This window comes from Halichoerus grypus, chromosome 12, assembly GCF_964656455.1.
Source record: "Halichoerus grypus chromosome 12, mHalGry1.hap1.1, whole genome shotgun sequence".
NCBI classification, from domain to species: domain Eukaryota; kingdom Metazoa; phylum Chordata; class Mammalia; order Carnivora; family Phocidae; genus Halichoerus; species Halichoerus grypus.
The window spans coordinates 70,980,403-70,999,088 of record NC_135723.1 but is presented as its reverse complement, the minus strand read 5'-3'; the positions used below and the strand labels follow the sequence as shown (position 1 = coordinate 70,999,088).

General features: G+C 36.4%; 1 protein-coding gene and 1 long non-coding RNA gene across 2 annotated transcripts in view; one reads left to right on the top strand and one right to left on the bottom strand.

Annotated features, from left to right (window-relative positions):
- LOC118519155 (uncharacterized) overlaps positions 1-11,775 on the bottom strand; it is a 131,315-nt gene extending 119,540 nt beyond the window's left edge. Inside the window, exon 1 of the long non-coding RNA XR_013443004.1 lies at positions 11,703-11,775. This is a non-coding gene — a long non-coding RNA (uncharacterized LOC118519155). The remainder of the gene's footprint in view (positions 1-11,702) is intronic.
- A 56-nt stretch (positions 11,776-11,831) lies between these two features.
- Positions 11,832-13,664, top strand: SMIM30 (small integral membrane protein 30). The gene is made up of 3 exons (XM_036066419.2): positions 11,832-11,902; positions 12,267-12,357; positions 12,803-13,664. Exon 3 carries the CDS (start codon positions 12,848-12,850, stop codon positions 13,025-13,027), a length of 180 nt encoding a protein of 59 aa, XP_035922312.1. The 5' UTR covers positions 11,832-11,902; positions 12,267-12,357; positions 12,803-12,847; the 3' UTR covers positions 13,028-13,664.
- Positions 13,665-18,686: the final 5,022 nt, after the last annotated feature.

Genomic DNA, 18,686 nt, shown 5'->3' with positions numbered 1-18,686 from the left:
AGGACCAAGTGGGATTTATTCCCAGGCTGCAAGGGCAGTTCAACATCCACAAATCAATCAATGTGATACACAACATTAATAAAAGAACAGACAAGAACCATATGATCCTTTCAATAGATGCAGAAAAAGCATTTGACAAAATACAGGATCCTTTCTTGATAAAAACTCTCTGCCGTGCAGGGATAGAGGGAACACACCTCAATATCACTCCTCAATCCAAATGATATGAAAGGATTCTAGGCTGGGAGGTCTTTGTATTTTTGAGTTTTGTTGTTGTTGTTTTGGTACTACCATTTTGAAGCGTAGAAACTAAATCAGTTGGTCCACCTAATGGCGGTCTCACTTGTCTCAGACTTAAGCTTCTCTTCCAGAGCATATGGCAAGAAAACTCCTAAATAGATCAGGATACAATAGCAAACAAATGCAGATATGCCACCTCTTTTAAGAAAATATAACTTTTATATATAGGCAGAGGTTGCCACATAGTAAAGGCAACTTGCCCATAAAATTGAACCTTCTGTTTAAGTAGAAATTTCTGTCAAGTACAGAAAAATCACTAACTTGACAGTGGCTTCCTATAATGACACAGCCCTGCTCTTTAAGGAAAGGAACAGATGCAAATGGGGGCAGAGACCCATTCTTTTCATGTTTTCTGGAAAAAATAAAATGACATGACCTTCCCTTTCACTTCCAGTGATTCAAATCTAGACCAGTGTCTCCAAATTTTTACACTAGACACCTTTATGAGTACGAATATTTTAAACATTCACATATATACATAAAATATATAAATTATATCCATGTATTACTGTGCTGATAGATACATTTCAAAACACACAATAATAGAAATGTTTTAAAAATAAATAAATAAATTTAAACATTATATAACTTTGGTTTGTTAATTAATGGCCCAAAATTTTTTTCCACATTCTTATTAATAATTTTAAAGTAAATACTGATTCAATCAAATGTACATCATTTCTTTCGATCTTTGCTTAACATTTATTGATGCTGTGATTCAAAAGTCTAGTTCTAAATTCAATTATGGTTGTCATAAGCTAAGAAAGAAAATGCTGCTCAAAGATAAATAGATCCAAAAAGATGAAGCACATTATTGGCTGAATTTATTAAATCATGACATTCATTTTACAATCCTTTGAGTGATTAGTACTATATTCAATCCATGGTTTTTTGGTAAGAATCTTTGAAGTTTAACTGAGCTAAAATTGGGTAGTACTATATGTTTATGCACTTAACCAGACATACAAACACTAAAATAAACTCTTGTATGTTGAAAATGAAATAATAAATATGGGCACTGTGGTCGACTCCCATTCTTCCCTAAAATAGTCAGGGGACAGGTGCCTGGGTGGCTCAGTCATCAAGAGTCTGCCTTCGGCTCAGGTCATGATCCAGGGTCCTTGGATCAAGCCCCACATCAGGCTCCCTGCTCAGTGGGGAACCTGCTTCTCCCTCTCCCTCTGCTTCTCTCCCTGCTTATGCTCTCTCTCTATCTCTCTGTCTCAAATGAATAAATAAAAACTTTAAAAAATAAATAAAATAAAATAAAATAGTCAGGGGACTCTTCAGAGCACATGACTATCTAACATGTGGGCAGTATAGGGCACCAGTGTAAAACCACAAGGTAAATTTGTACTGCTTTTTATCTAGGAGAAAATAATTATAAGAAGATTTTGAGTATTTTCTTATCAAACTCCCTAGCAGTCCAGGTAGAAAATCTCTTACCTAAACAACAGATTCCAGGGAATTGTGTAGAAAAGAAGATACCACAAATATAACCTATATCTTTTTTCAGGTTTTGCTTCCCTGAGTAGCTAAGCACCTAGGCAATATAATAAATAGTATCAACATGTTTCCAGTTCTATACACTGCACATATTTTGGTACCTACATGCTCAAAAGTCAAAAGGACTTTTATGTTCAATGTTTAAGGGATTAACGCACTCAGAAATTAAATAAAAATAGTTAATTTCCCAGAAAAGCACAATATGAAATTTAGAACAATAAGAAATATGAAAACTTACTTTGGTCTAAGATTTAAACATCCAGAAATGTACAGTACAATGACTTGACATTCACAAGTCTGTTAAGATCATTCTGACTGTCGGCAGGAAGCATTTTGTAGGTATTCCATAATGAGTCCATTTTCAGGACACATCACAAAAAACTTGATTAAGTTTATATCTTAATCCTCAGACTATAAACCTTTGTTAGTCTAAATAAAACATACAGAACCAATTTTTCATCTGTTCACTTTAGCCTACATGATCGTTTATGAAATAGTATCAGTTACACAATGATGACAAATATGGACAATATTAACAATATATCATGTATATTTATGTACTATAAATGTTAACAAATTATTAACAAAGGTTTCCTTTTCAGAAATAGAAAAATAGTCCATTTTTTCCTTCCAATTTGAAAGAAAGAAAGAAATACTAAGAATAATGCTTTCAGAAAGATAAATAGCAGTGTCTCAGAGACTTGAAACAAACCCGTGTAATAAGCACCAGACAACTAGCGTAGACTTGGGGGTCATGGGAGGAGAAGATAAGAGAATCAGAGAATGTCAAGTTCCCAGTAAACGTGCAAGGATATCCACTAAGCCAATCGTCCTTTTGAAGTCTGAATCCTTTCTACAACATCATGCCAAGTATTCATTAAGCCAACCTATTCTGATCAAGAGTTCACTGCTCACCAAGGCAGCCAATTCCCTCTTATAACATTAGAAAGCTTTTCCTTATATGGTGCTAAAACGTGCCTCTGTGTCACTTTCACCTACTGACCATCCTACACAAGTCCAGTTCTTTTCTTTTAGTACCTCTCCTATGGAATGAATCATCAAAACCAGTAGTTAGTCTCACTGAGTTTCAACTATGTTCTTCAACTAATGATTCTAGTCTTATCACAGTCCTGGTTAACATCCAGTTTGTTAACCTTTTTCTGAAAGTGGAGAATCCAGGACACCTGGGTGGCTCAATCAGTTAAGCATCTGCCTTCGGGTCCTGGGATCAAGACCCACATTGGGATTCTTGCTCAGCGGGGAGCCTGCTTCTCCCTCTGCCTACCGCTCCCCCTGCTTGTGTGCTCTCTCTCTCTTCTCTCTCTTTCTGACAAATAAATAAATAAAATCTGAAAGAAGAAAGAAAGAAAGAAGACAATCCATAAAAGAACATCATATTGCTAGGTATGGCCAAAATGGAAAGAGCAAATCAGAACTTATCTTCCCCATTCTAGGTACTACACATCTATTCCTGCAATCCAAGATTACACTCAGTTTTCATGGCTATGTCACACATATTGATTCAAACTGGGCTCTATGTTGACTAAAACTATAAAGTCTTAGTTGTTAATTTACTCAATATATATTTATGGAATGCTGCTACAAGAATATTATAATATTAGGGACGGTAAGAAAAATCAATGAGATATAACTGAAACACGTAAGACCCTGGCCCAAGCCCCAGTTTATCCAGATGTAGCTGTGTGGCAAGAATACTTATTAGAGCTACTCAATTTTCGTAACAGAATAACTATCTTGCTTGCTGGTCTCAGTTCCAAAGCATATGGATGGGCCTTCAGCCAGCAATTTAGAATACCAGCACTCCAGGTTACCTAGCTCCCTTCCAAGTACCTACAGAGAGAAGAAATGTTTAGGGAAAATAGGTCCAAGGCCTTATAAATTCAATCCTCGGTTAATGTTGAATCACCGGAAAGCTACATATTAGCAACTCACCACACAACACCCTTCTGATCACCTTCAGTGAGTTGCATTTAATGCTTTGTCCTAATCTTTAACAGAAGACTGTTCTAAGATGTAACCGTGTGAAACTCACAACTGCATGGTTATGTTTTAAAACTGAGGATATTGTCCATTTTATTACTCAGAGTTCCTTTCACTCTTTGCTTTTTCTGAGGAATGGGATATTTCTACATTTCTAAATGTAGAAATAAGCAGAATGGTTTTGTACATTTTTTAAAATAAGTTTTCGAGAAAGATAAGTCTATAAGAAATGAGGAAAAATGCTATTTGATATATGCACAAGAGGCAAGAAATATTTGTATTTTTTGTTTCATTGATAACTGAAAAGGGGTCCATGAGAGCAAGACAGACAATTCTAACTGGGTCTTATTAAATATTGTTCATTAAGTTAAAGATCATTATTCAGTTGTCCTTATGTTTCCTCTTCCCAAACAATCAGCCTCAGTAAATTATTTTCCCCAATGAAAAAGGTTCTAAGACCAGATGATCCTAAATATTATCTGGAGAACTTGTTTTAGAAATTTGTATTTTTATATAAACTCCCTATGTAACTGGAAAGTGGACCACAGAACACATTTTGAGAACACTCTTCCAGGACCGATTTTTGGATCACTTTAATTAACTCTGCCACTCATCCCTGGGCTCTCTGCTGTCTTTCCAGATCCCTTTTAAAGCCTGGTGACCAGAGGTAGGTAAAATATTTTTACCAAGGGTCCTACTAAACCACAGCAGATAAAAGGATTGTGTCTGTGCTCTTATACAGCACACCACATTCACTTTTATACATCCTAGTGTTGATAGGAATGCTCACAAAAGCAGGGCTTCACTATGACTGTCAGATTGAGGTCAGCTACTTATTTTGACTCCCCTGAGAAATGAGAGCTTAAAATGCATGAAAACAGGTCCAAATCACAATCAAATGAAACTGTGAATAGCATTGCATGGGACTTTTTCCTCAATTGAACCAGCTGCAATCATTTTTTTAAATAACTTATTCTACTTTTAAAATAAAGAATTTTCCCTTGAAGAGAAAATCTGCCAACCTCCTTGAATAAAATCATTCTTCCAGAAAGTAAGATTATTTTGTGATATTTTTTTATGAAGAATTTTAATTCTAATAATACTATTTTTAGAATATCTACAGACAAGTAGCCTGTTGGCACAATGGACTCACAGATTTATAAACAATCAAAATATTATAGGCAAGAGTAAAGAAACTTTATTGTTGCTCTCCAGTTCACCATTTCATAGATACATAATTCATTCCACGACATAGCGACTGATGTTATACCCTAAAGCTCTCAACCTGGACCATCTATATGATTTAGCAAAAGAAATAGGTTTAAAAACTAAAAGTGACCAATCACAATATGTCAACTGAAAATTCCCAATAAATGTCTACATAAAAGGTTCAGGTACTCATTCAAGTTTCCAAGCTCAGTTCAAAGTCACCACTTCCCAGCTATTGCTTACTATAAAAATTCCAGCCCTATACATTCTATCATGTATAAATTGACTCTAGATAAAGGCATTATCAAATGAACAAGTTGAGATATCCAAAGAAGAAATTCAGGGTCTGAAAAATGAGTGATTTACTCAGAAAATTGCCAGATAGAAATTTTCTAAGTCTACATTCAAGGGAAATCAAGCTAAGACCAATTAGGGCATGATTCATTCTCCTATGTTATTTGCATTTTCTATCTGGTACTTTTTAATTTTATAAATTTTATGCTGTTGCCATAGTTACCAGCTCTTAATCATAATGAACACCTGGTCTATACAGAGGAATTAATATTTCCTCATGAACTGCATATACTAAATTGTTAATAACTTCTCTATACTTTGACAGTGACTAGTTTAAGTGTCTGACCTATAAGCAAAGATTTTCAAAAGGTTCTTTTCACTCTCTTTTCTTTCTTTTTGAGTTTTATATATTATATGGACTTCAGTGGTTTTATGATAGTTGAGATTTGCTAAAGCATCACAATCTATATTCTCTGACATGTCATAGTTATACCTATCACTAAGTGTGTTTCTCAGCCTGGGTTAGACATACTTTAATTAAAAAAAAAAAACTTTTGTGTACATATTTATTAAAACTAAGTCAAAATCAATTGACAAATAAGGCAAATACTGGTACTCACTCATTCACCAAACTAGGTCCTAGAGAAAAGTGTACAAACACCAACAACTCCTCAATGACTCACCATGGTTAGGTTTCCTAAGCAACACTAGAGCACCTTATTTCAAAGAAAATTAAAATGGTGTTTGGTCCTGCAGACATTTTCCATATAAAAGCATATAGGTTTGTACATCAACTATACTTTAATTACAAATTTCTTAGGGTCACCTGAGTGGCTCAGTCGGTTAAGTGTTTGACTCTTGATTTCAGCTCAGGTAATGATCTCAGGATTGTGAGATGGATCCATGCCCAGTGCAGAGCGTGCTTAAGATTCTCTCTCTCTCAAAAAAAAAAAAAAAGATTCCCTCTCTCCCTCTCCCTCTGCCCCTCCTCACCTTTCTCTCTCTCTCTTTCTCTCTCTCTCTCTACTTTCTCTCCCTCTCTCTCTTCCTCCCCCCGTATAAAAAAAATTTTTTTAAGCACATGAGCAATGATTTTTTTTCTTGTTTTGTTTTTTGTAAAGATTTTATTTATTCATTTGACAGAGAGAGACAAAGCGAGAGAAGGAACACAAGCAGGGGGAGTGGGAGAGGAAGAAGCAGGCTCCTGGTCGAGCAGTGAGCCCGATGCGGGGCTTGATCCCAGAACCCTGGGATCATGACCTGAGCCAAAGGCAGATGCTTAACGACTGAGCCACCCAAGAGCCGAGCAATGATTAATAGTATAGACTTTGTCAGATTTCCTAGGTCCATATCCTGACTACAACCCACTAGTTACATAATCTTGGATAAATTACTTAACTATGTCTCAGTTTCCTCATCTGTAACAAGGTATGATAATAATATCTGCTTCAGATAACTATTTTAAGGAATAAAATATTTGAATATTTTAAGAAGTTAGGTAATTTGTACAAACTCACAGAATTAGTAAGTGGAGAGATAAATTTTGGGCCATCCAATGGCATCTCCAAAGACAATGTTCTTAATCAGTCTGTTATCATGGTGAATAAAGTGCTATATAAAGAGATAACCTTATAACTTTTCAAAACTATAAATTCGTCTCATCCAAGAATTCTTAACCTACTCCTGGAAGCCTAGCAGTGTAGGTAAAATTTGAATCTGCCAGTATCTGTGGGGGGTTCCTCACTTCCCTGGACACCACAGACTTGTGTGTATAATTGATTCCCACAGATTACGGAGGTTCTCTGGTGGAAGTGAGGGCCACATCCATAATGGGCTCTAGATGGTGCCTGGAACCATGTCAACAATGACATCTGCAGCTTGCCCATATACCTCTGTAAGATGCTGGCACCAGTTTAGCCTCAACAGGTGTTTTTTCTGCAGCAGCTGAACAGCTCTAGAAAGTGCAGCTTATCCCATCCTGTTAGCCTAATGATTAGTTAGCTCTAATGTAATGATCACAGTAATAAATGTCTTATTGTTGATAGGAAATACTGACCAGCTCTGGGTTGGTCTTTTTTAATTGCGAGGCTCCAATAAAATGTCTCTCTTCACCTGGCTTGTCTCAATTACTAAAGAGAAAATCTGGATTTTTATGAATTCCCTGACACACACACTGCAAAATCCTGATGTCAGCCCATCCTGCTGCTTCTTCTGATGGATCCCAGAAATGCCTTCATTTGGGGCCTAGCAATGACTCACTTCTAATCCTTATAAGCAGGACGACTTTTCCATTCTTCTCTGAAACCATTTCTTGGTAACAACTGACTTGGTAAATTTTGCCCTCCACTGGTCAGATTAGTGACTAAAATAATGTTCTTTGTCTCTGAATATGACTGGCTACCAGTGGTCTCTATTTTAGTGAAGGATGGTGTAGGCTTAGCTTCTCTTGAACCGAAAGACTAAATTCTGGATTTGATAACCCTAGATACTTAATGCTAAAGAGGAACTATATAGAAGCCTGCAGGAGCATTCAGACAGCTGGACCCAATATAATGAACTGATGATGTAACACCAGCTAGGTGGAGAATATGTTTTAAACATAAATATAACCCCCAAGAGGTATGAAATAGTTAAATAGAAAATGCCATCAAGGCAACAACTGGATGGTTTTGTTTTGTTTTTTTATCACAACTACCACAGATTTAGAGTAAGAGGAAAATGTTTCTAGTCAGCCCTCAACCCAAAGCCTACGGGGCCTAAAATGTGCCTGCACCCAAAGATTCCACAAGCATTTGCTATTTACTATGCAGAAGAGCACATTCACAATGGAGAGAGACCACATCGTAGAGACCTCATATTTCGTGGATTTGATTAATAGCAAATAGTAGCAAATTAAATAGTTAATATTCAATGAGGGCTTACTACATGCCAGCTACTAATTCCAGGAACTAATTCATTTAATCCTCCTACTATACATAATAAGTGGGTACTACTATACCCAATTTTATAGATAGATAAGCTGAGTCTTAGAAAGGTTTCATATTGTCATACAGCTAGTAAGCAGCAGAAGGAGAATTCCAACCAAGCAGTCTGACCGAGAAACCTTAACTTTTAATCACTAGCCAGCGATATAGAAATACAATTAAAGGGGGAATTGAGGAGTATTGATCTCTGGTCACTTTTTCGGTCACTGAAAATATTTCATTTAATCTTCTCAAAACATATTTTGTAAAAGGAAACTGAGCCTCAAAGAGAGTAAATAAATACCCAAATCCACAAAGTCACCAAGGAAAAAACTAATATTCCTTAAACTATAGCATACTAGCTCTCTGCAGCTTAAAGACTAAGCTGAGTGGCAGATATAAAAGCAGAAATCTCATTTCAATCTACATATCAGTGCTGTTATAAGAAAGTGACCAGTGGAACCTGTCTGGTAGAGATGCTGACAGGAAAAAGAAAAGAATCTGTAAATAAAGCATAAGCAGCATATTTTTAAAAAGCATAAACCCAGCATATTTAAAGGAAAAGGATCTAAATCATTAAGACACTGCAGTGTTGGGGTGTTTGTCTATATGTTTGTGTGTGTATATACACACACACGTGTGTGTGAACTCTTTGCTGTTTGGTTTCATTTCATTCTCAACTACACCCTTCATTTTGTTCATGAAATCTGGAGTGGTTCTCAACTAGGAACAACTAAAGAGTATTTAGCAATGTGTGAGAGCAGCTGGTTGTCCTCGTGACTGGGGGATCCTACTGGCATCTACTGGGCATGGGATAGGGATGCTAAACATACTGCAGTATTGTGTCTGCACAGCAAAGCACTGTCTCACCAAAAATGCCAATATTGTTCATCCAACATTAAGCGGTATTTAAAGAAAACCTTTCCAGTATTGTTAAGGAAAAAATACATGATCCAGGTAGATTTAATCAACATTTGTTGTCAAAATCCTGATGCTTCAAGTGCAGAGGAAGTAAGTAGGGACCATTATAGACAGGTTCCTGAACAAAGTACGTTCTTGTTTTAGATGCTACTGTATCTTATATATACATAAATGTAAATTCTTGTTAATAATACTATGGGGAAATATGTAAGACCAAATTTTGAATGAAAACTCAAAGTAAGCTCAGTCTAGATCATCAAGTATCTTCATACTTTAGCCCAGAAGCTGATTTCCTACATATAAGGTAGTTTCTACCATGAACAGTATAAAGGTAAGTAAATATTAATCAAATTGTAGTCTTATAGTAATATTCATTCATTCACAAAATACCTTCGAAGTATCTACCATGCTAGACACTGTTCTAGTAGCTAGGAACTCAGTATGAATAAGACAGGAATATTTCCTGCCCTTCATGGAATTTTCACTTTACTGTATTTGTTTACCTACTACACATATAAACAAATACATAATATAATTGCAGTTAATGATAGACACTATGAAGAAAAAATAAGGCAAGAAAATGGATAGACAGCAATGGAAGAGATATCTTTTGTGAGGTGCTCAGGGAAGAAGGTGACATTTAAGCAGAACCTTGAGAAAACAGCCATTAAGAAGTCGGTAGGAAAAGTATTACTGGCAGAGACAAAAGCAAGGGCAAATTCAATAGGAAACAACAAAATTTGCATGTTTAAGAAATAGCAAACAGGTGAATGTGATTGGAATGGAATAAGCATGGGTGAGTGATGGATTGACATCAGAGAAGCAGAGAGGCCAGAATGTATAGAGCTTTGTGAGTCTAGATAAAGAGTGTGGACTTCAGCTTAATGTGTTGAAACTGGAGAGTTTTAAGCAAAGGAATAAGTGATTAATTTTTTTTAATCACTAGGGTAGTAAGAAAAAACTGAGAAATAGGATACCATACAACTTGGATACTAGGACTGGGATAAGGCACACAAAAGCATATATAGCAATACCTTTATTAAATTGCCTGAGTGGGGTGGGTGCTAGTTAGAGAAAGCTAACCAAATTTATTTTAAAACTACTTGGGCCCAAAACACCCCTGCACAAACTTCTGCCACTCTATTTCAGATGAGTCAGGTCATTAAGTGACATCTTAATATTTTAAAGAAAAAGCATTTTACCATCCACAGACTCTTCAAACTTCAAACCATTATCTTCAAAGTTGACACACCTAGAAACAAGCCTGTAATAACACTAACTTTAAAGTAGTCTCTGCTAACTTTAGCTACCAAATAAACATAAAGGGAAAAATAAAATCCCCAAAATGTTCACACTAAAATACAAGAGAATATTTTGTAATATATTTCAAATATACTTGATTAGAAAGGTACAAAACTAAAAGTTCAAAGCAAATGAGGCAAAGACAGAACTTTGTTAAAACAATCAAGTTTAAAGAAGCAACGCTAACAATATTATTGTGTAGTTATCCTCAGACTTCAATATGCAAAAGACCTTGGTTGGGTTTTTTTGGCACTTCTTTGTCTCATGAAATCTTGTTGGCACATGTATTTATTCAAATAATTACGATTAGCCAACTTTATTGCTGGGTGCCTGTTAGGAGACAAGAATATAAAGCTTTGCTGTCAGTCTAGAGAGATTAGTAACATTTATGAAAAAAGATAAGGTACAAGATTACATGCTAATTATGGGCACTGAGCTGATTGTACCTGCTCTATCTGAGAGACTGATTCTGACAGGGCAGTGACTTTATCCCTAACCCACATCACTAATAACTTACAATCTGAGGGTGTCAAATAAACTGTCGAATCTGTAAATGAGAATTCAGAAAACTGGGTGACTAGGCAAAGTTTCATTTAAAGACTTCACAGATATTGGACTTCAAGAGTGCCTTTCAGAAAGGGTTGACTTATACATGCAAATAATTCACTTAATATTTAAAAGTAATAATTTCACATCTTTTCATAAATATTTGGGGGCAGATAGGGTGGATATCATAAAAACATGACTGAGAAGAAATCACTAAGTGTACCATACACACACTGCACTCTTGAACTAATGGGGATTCTCACAACTCCAGAACCCGAATAAAAGAGATCTTCCTTCAAACCATTTTTCCTAAACTTTGTGTTTCCCTACAAATGGTTTTAACATTTTCCAAAATGTCTAATTAAACGTGTTTTCCCCATTGCTTAAAAGGAATGAACAAAACGTCATAAGGCACATTTGGAAGATGGTGACAGGGGATTCCCTGCTTCCGAATGTTGGAAGCCGCTAGTTTAAAAAGAATCCTAAACAGATGGCTGTGCCCGGGTGGTATCTTCCCGCTGTTGTGTCTTCATTTCAGTCGAAGAAAAGACATAACTATTTGTGTGTCTTAAAACCTTAAATAGGGTAAAAATCACTTGCTGTCATTTCTTTAACTCATTTTTGAGAGAGCGTTTGTACAATTACACTAAAACACTTTACCGGTAAAATGTTGGGCCGTGTGAGGAAGCCCCTCAGCTTGCTCCTCCTCTTCTCCTGTGCAGCGTGCCCGTCACTCTCTCAGCCAGTTACAGGGGAGCGCTCCGGGGCATCCTGGGAGTCGTCGGCAGCGTGGATTGTGGGAAGTGTAGTTTGGGGACCCCGCCCTCTTCGCCATTCCTCTAATGGCTGCTTCCGGGAAGGTAATGTACGATCTCCGCTCCAAAGGATACTTAAGATTGCCTCGGTGTATTTGTAAAACAGGGGTCATATTTGCACCTCGCCGGGACAAAGCAGGGATTCTTTTTAAAATCTTAATATCAAGTCATGGCACGAACTTGTCTCTGGGTTCGATTTATTTTTAGGTTTTCCTGTGCGGGCAAACTGACCAACTTTAAGTCTAGTTCCCCTGCTTGAACAAACTGTTTTCTCTAGTTATTATCCATTCCTCTCTCTTCCGTACGACCTCTTCGCTCTGCACTGACTCTGGCTGTCTCCTTAATAATAATAATGCTGCTGATGGGTGATGGTGAGTAGTTCTTAAATCCTACCCTCTTCTGATAATAGGCTCTGTCACGTGGAACCTCTTAGCCTCAGCGATCCGGAACTCCAGGAAGGGACTATTTCGAATCAGAATTATACGTAAATCCTTTTTTTGGTAAGTTTTACTAATTCCCCACAACTTCACAGATTTACATGTTGCGTGACTTTTGCCAGATTTGTCTGCATTTCCTGGATGGGAGAAATCCTAAGAAAATGTAATTTTTACTCACTAAGGTATTTTAAGTTTACGAGTGTCTTGTGTGTTTTCTCTTTGTTCTTAATTATGTTCTGTTCATTTGCTTAGTTGATTCACATGGTGTTGGCATGATAGAGTGCGGAAAAATTGCTGGAGTCAAGGAATTATCATGAAAAGGGGAGATTAGCCTCAAATGACCATCTTTAAATACCTTTTATAAACTTAACCTGTCTTTTCTACCATTAAATGAGGAGATGGGTCTGAAACTTAAATTTAAAAGGTGTGTGGATTGTTATTTATGTATCCATACTGAAATGGTGGGAATTTTTAATGATTCCTTTCTGTTTCCATGTTTGATTTCTAGAAACCTTCAGCCCTCAAGAACCAGATACCTGAAGATCCCAACATCATGACCTCAGTTTCAACACAGCTGCTCTTGGTCCTCATTTCACTGCTTTTGGTGTTGCCTGTTGTTGAAGCAGTAGAAGCTGGAGATGCAATCGCTCTCTTGTTAGGTGTGGCTCTCAGCATTACAGGCATTTGTGCTTGTTTGGGGGTATATGCACGAAAGAGGAATGGACAAATGTGATTTTGATGGGCCTTGTGCATCAAACCTTGCCTGGAAAACCTTTGTGTTAAGAGGTTAAAAACTGAGCTTTAATGTCTAAAAGTTCCCAAGAACTAGGGTATTTTCACATTCTTGTCTCCCTGTAAGTGGGAACAAATTAATAATATGTTAAATGGGAAAAAAAAAGTTTTCTTCACAACAAATAATGCACTGAAAAAAGCAGTCTATAATTCATATATGCTAGTTAGAGGGTCAAAGAAGTCAGATGACTGAAATTTACATATTATTTCATAGTTTCTCAGAATCTCAAAGTGCATGAAATAGGAAGAAGGAAACCCTTGCCCAAAATCCTAGGAAATTGCCAATTCCTCTATCACTGAGGAGTCTTTTCTCCATATTTTTATTAGATTTTTGTTTTGTTAACTCCCAACTTAATATCAAATACAGTCAGAAATTAAAATTTTTATTTCTTGGGGGAGATAAGAAAAATGTATTCAATGTATCTAATGTTAAAATGGAGACAATATTTAATGTAAAAAAATATATTGACATTGAAATGGAGAAATTTAATGTTAAAAAAAACCTTTGTATTAACTGAGTAACATCTCTATGGTGAGAAGTACTATATTAAATATAAACCCATTATGTTGTAAGTTAATGTGTGATGTTCATTTCTGTTTATTTCAGGTTGTTTTTATCTTTGTATGTACTTTTATGTCAGCTTAGTGGCAGAATGCCTTACCTTAAGTGATCACACTAGCTTATAGAAACACTATCAGTGATAAGTGAGAAATGGGCAGTATCAAGGTAGAAGTCCCTGGTAGAGAATCCACAGATACAGAAGGAAAAGGTAATGGCCTATACTGATTTACACACTAACCAGATGAAACATACCCTCTCTGATCTTACTCAAAGTGTCCTCAAACCAGCAATATCATCTGGGGACTTGTTAGAAATGCAGAATCTCAGACCCTGTCCAGACCAGTCGGATCAGAATCTGCATTTGTTTCAAGAGCCCAGGATCATTTGTGTGCATATTCAAGTTTGAGACTGTTTTAAACTGTTTGAACTCAAGAATCACCTGAAGGACTTGGAAAAACTTTCAGATTCCCAAATCTTTCTCCTAGTTGCATTGTAATTTTAGGTTGGGCCCTGGAATTCTATGTGATTCTTTTGATTCTGTAGATACAAGCCAGCAGAGAATAGTCTGAGTAAATCAAACTACATGAGGGTCCTACTGGAAGCAGATAATCAAGTTTTTTACTGAAATAATGCGTTATCCAATCTTGCTCTCCAGGTGACATTGGGGGTCTTAATTTTGATTAGAAAACAGGCAGTAGCAACCTAAAACCCTGTTTTATAGTGCAATCCTGCAGGTGAACTCACCTGGCTTGCATGAAGGGTTTGGGTGGAAGGTACAAGAAGTGAGGGACAGCCATGCTATACAGACAGAAACTAAATAGATCTGTTTTTGTCGTAGCTGTTTTATTTTTTCATAAGAGAATGCACTAACATTTTTTGTTCAGATAAATTGACAGTTACACATTGTGTAATTAATAGAACTTAATTTTACATGCCTTTTTTTTTGCAAGGTGGAAAAAGGAATGCAGATTGTAGAACAGTTTATCTTAGCTCATAAACCAGCCCACTGATACTGGCATAGAGAGGCTGCTGATTCTTCCTTATACAACTGGACTTTTTCATTGGCATTGGGAGAAATCAAACTTCTTAAAGTACATTTTAAATCCCAGCGCGTTAGTCATTTAGTCACCTCCAGGTACTATTTTTAAAATGATTGAAATAAGACTACAGGCAAACATTCTTTAATGAACAATGTATTTCCAGAAGTGCCTAGAAGGAATTAGAAAACTGCCCTTTTCTTATTTTTCCCTTAAAAGTAGAGAATTATCAAGAGGTAGCATTCAGGAATTTTGACAGAATGAGGAATACCTTCTCTATTTTTAGGTTCTTTTTTACCTAGGTTGGATTATATGGCTTAGCCTGAAAAGAACAGAAACTTTTAACAGTGGCTCTTAATCTTTTTAGGGCCACCAGCTCCTTTGAGAATCTGATGAAAACCATGGTCCTTTTCCTTTGAAAAATGCACATACATGCTGGCATTTCTTCGATTAATTTCAAGTAGTGCACAGAGCTGAAGCCCATCAAGAAATCCCAAATTAAAAATTACTGTGCTTGTCTTTTTTTTTTTTTTTGAGATTCTTTCAAATTCTGGAACTTCTTGATTTGCTCTGATGGATAACATCTGCTGTGGAGCAGTTATAGGAGGAATGAGATTGACATATGTCCCTCAAGTGCCAGCATAATTTATAGATGTCTAGTAAATGCTTTGTGCATGTTAGCTCAGTTAAGTTCAGTTACAAAGGCAAAAGACTAATAGTTGAAATCAACAAGAAGTGCTGGTAACCCACCCATTCCTCTAATGCCCAAAATCTGCATTTCCTGCATCGCTTCTTTCTGGCTGCTTTCAAGATTTTTCTCTCTGTTCTTAGTTTTCAGAAGGTTGACTATGATGTGTCTTGGCATGAATATGTTTGGGTCCTGTTTGGGGTTTGCTCAGCTTCTTAAACCTGTAGGTTTATGTCTTTTCCCAAATTTAGGTAATTTTCAGCCGTTATTTTTTCAAATACTCTTTCAGCCCCATCCCCTTTCTCCTTTCCTTTTGGGACTCCAGTGACCCAGTTGTTGGATCTTCTGTTGCAGTCTCACTTGTCCCTAAGGCTTTTTATCTTTTCAGTCTTTTTTCTCTGTTGTTCAGACTGGGTAATTTCTTGTGTTCTATCCTCAAGTTCACTGATTGTGCCCATGTATGTTTTAGTTTTAATTTTCCATTTGATTTTCTTTGTAGCTTCTATTTCTTTGATGAGCCTTGCTACTCTTTCATTTGTGAAGCATGTTCGTAATTGTTCATTGAACTTTTATGATGGCTGCTTCAAAATCCTTGTCATAATTTAACATCTGTGTCATTTCAATATTGGCATCTGTTGATTGTCTTGTCTCATTCAAGTTGAGATCTTCCTTGGAATGATTTTCCATTAATACCCAAACATTTTGGGTATCATATTAAAAAGACTGGCTCATCTTAAAAGGTTGTATTTTAGCAGGCCTTCTCTGACAATGCTGCCTCAGGGCAAGGGAGGTTGTTGCCTCCTTACTGCCAGATACAGGTAGATGTGCAGGGACACCTCATAATTGTTCCCCACGTGCCCTCCAGTGACCCCGAAGGTGGGATCCAAACTTCCTACATGGCCTCCACTGGCCCATGGCCATTGGCATTTCTGGGTTGCCAGCTTCATAGTACCTAGTACCTAGTCAGAGATCTATGAGGAAAAAGAAAATCCAGAAAATTCACTACTATGTCTTTCTTCTGGTCCTGAGTTCCTAGCTGACCTGCCTTCTTTCCACCTTTCAGAATCTTATTGATTGATTGATTGATTGATTGATCATAACCTGAGTTGAAACTAAGAATCAGTCCCCAACCAACTGAGCCACCCAGGTGCCCTTCCTTTCAGAATCTTCTTATGTTTGTTTTATACATAATGTCCAGGGTTTTTAGCTGTAAATATTTAGTGAAAGAAATAGGAGAAAGGATGTCTACTCCCAACTTCCTGGAAGCAGAAGTCTCCTCAGTGCATATTTAAAGAGTGAATTTTCTAGAGAAAAAATGCCAGGTAAAGGGTTGATTCAGGATATTTCACTTAACAGACCTTTGTCCTGTGATCCATGTCTGCCCTCTCCTCTTCACCCATCCATCATATTATTTATTTCTGTCTTTACTCAATAAGCTCAATTAAGGAGTATGACTAACAATGAAGAATGCAGGAGTGCAGATGAAGTTTGAAGAAAGTGAGCTGTATCCATATTTTGTCTCAGCAACAAGAGTGTAAGGACAGCTTCTTTAAAAACTGATCTGATACCAAATGTACCAACTGTGAAGGAACCAGCTAGATCCAGGAAATCTCAAAAGCTAAACATCATGTGCACCTTCACCCTCTTAGGCTTTCCAAGCTCTGCAAAAGCTTGTCAAATGCCATTTCCAACTTTGGATAAAGGAACGATGATGTAGCTATACAGCCTGAAGAACATAATGAAGGGAGAAGAATTCTCTATGTACAAACCATCTCCCTCCCAAAGACTCAAATACTCTCTTTGTGGTATCACAATAGAAGTGAAGAAAGAGCCTAACCTCTGAAATCCAACAGATGTAGATAACCAGGCTCCACCACTTAAAATTTGATCTTGGGCAAGTCACTTCTTTTAAATTTCTGTCTCCCTATTTGTTAAATGGTGATAATAACAGTACCTACCTCATAGATAAATGAGGAATCCATGAAATATTAAGTGCAAAAGGCTTGGCAGGCTTAAGGTCATTATTACTGGTATTTGGAGATATTTTCTAGACACGGGGGAAAATACTTAATAAGCATTAATTTTGTACTTATATATTACACAAATCTCATATTAAATAGTCACTGTATTTTAATTTTGACATTTTCCCTGAGTATTTGTTTTCTTTATCATCATCTTTCTTCTACCATTGTAGGCTTACAAACTGATAAAACTCAAAGACGTGTGAATAAAAGAAAATTTGGCTTCCCTAAATCTTCCCCAAATTTTGAAGGGAAGGAAAGAAAAGAATTGATTCTGTTTTAGTAATTCCCAATGTGTTGACCATAGGTCTTTACTAATTGACACAAAAGCTTAGCAGTAACTGCTTCGTCGTTTAAGGAGATACAAGGAATTTGATTCTGCTTGTTCAGGAAAATAGCAGATCGGGTCTATATTCCACTAGGAAAAGTGCTCTGACAATTCTCATCTCCTTAGAAGTTATCAAGATATAAGCAACATAAAATTTGTTAAATGTTTGTGTCCTGTAGGGAGTGGAGAGGGAGCCCTTATTTAGACTTATTGATCCCAGACAGAATTTTTATTCTTAGGTGAGAACAGGGCCAAGTCAATAAATATGTGTATAGAATAGCATGTTTCAAATTTTCTAATTTTTAATAACATCATTTTTCTAAATCATTTATGTGATTAAATAATAGACATCTAATAACTAAATGCAAAAGGCAGAAAACCAGAAAAATGTGATTGCTGCAAAATACTAAAATGTGGTCTGATTTTCCATTGATTTGTAATATAAGAGCAACAATACCCTCTCACATGTTTCCACTGAGTCCATTATATATGGGTGATTAAAATTTTGAAAATATTAGTTGGCACTTGATAATCTGAAATGAAATTATGAAATTTTATATACAAGAGGGTTAATTATTTTTAAAGGGCTAATCATGTAGCACTTTGTTAAACATTGGGATTATAAATATCATATTTCTCAATATTAATCAAGATAATTATGCTCTGGATAAATGTGCATAAATCACTTAACAAAAGAATTTAAAAGCAGGCATGATCACCAAGAACAGAAAGTATACCATATTCTATTTCAGATGATTTGTCAGAACAACCCTCTCATTTTACCACAAAAATTACCAGGGCATTTCGATAGCAACATAAAACAATTTTATGGGTCCTGTGATGGCATATGCCCACTCTCACTTGTTTAATCAACATTTTTCAAGACATCATCACTGCAATTTAGAGAGAAAAAAAATAACTAACAGGCAGTTGTCCTTGAGCCAATAATTTAACCTACACAATT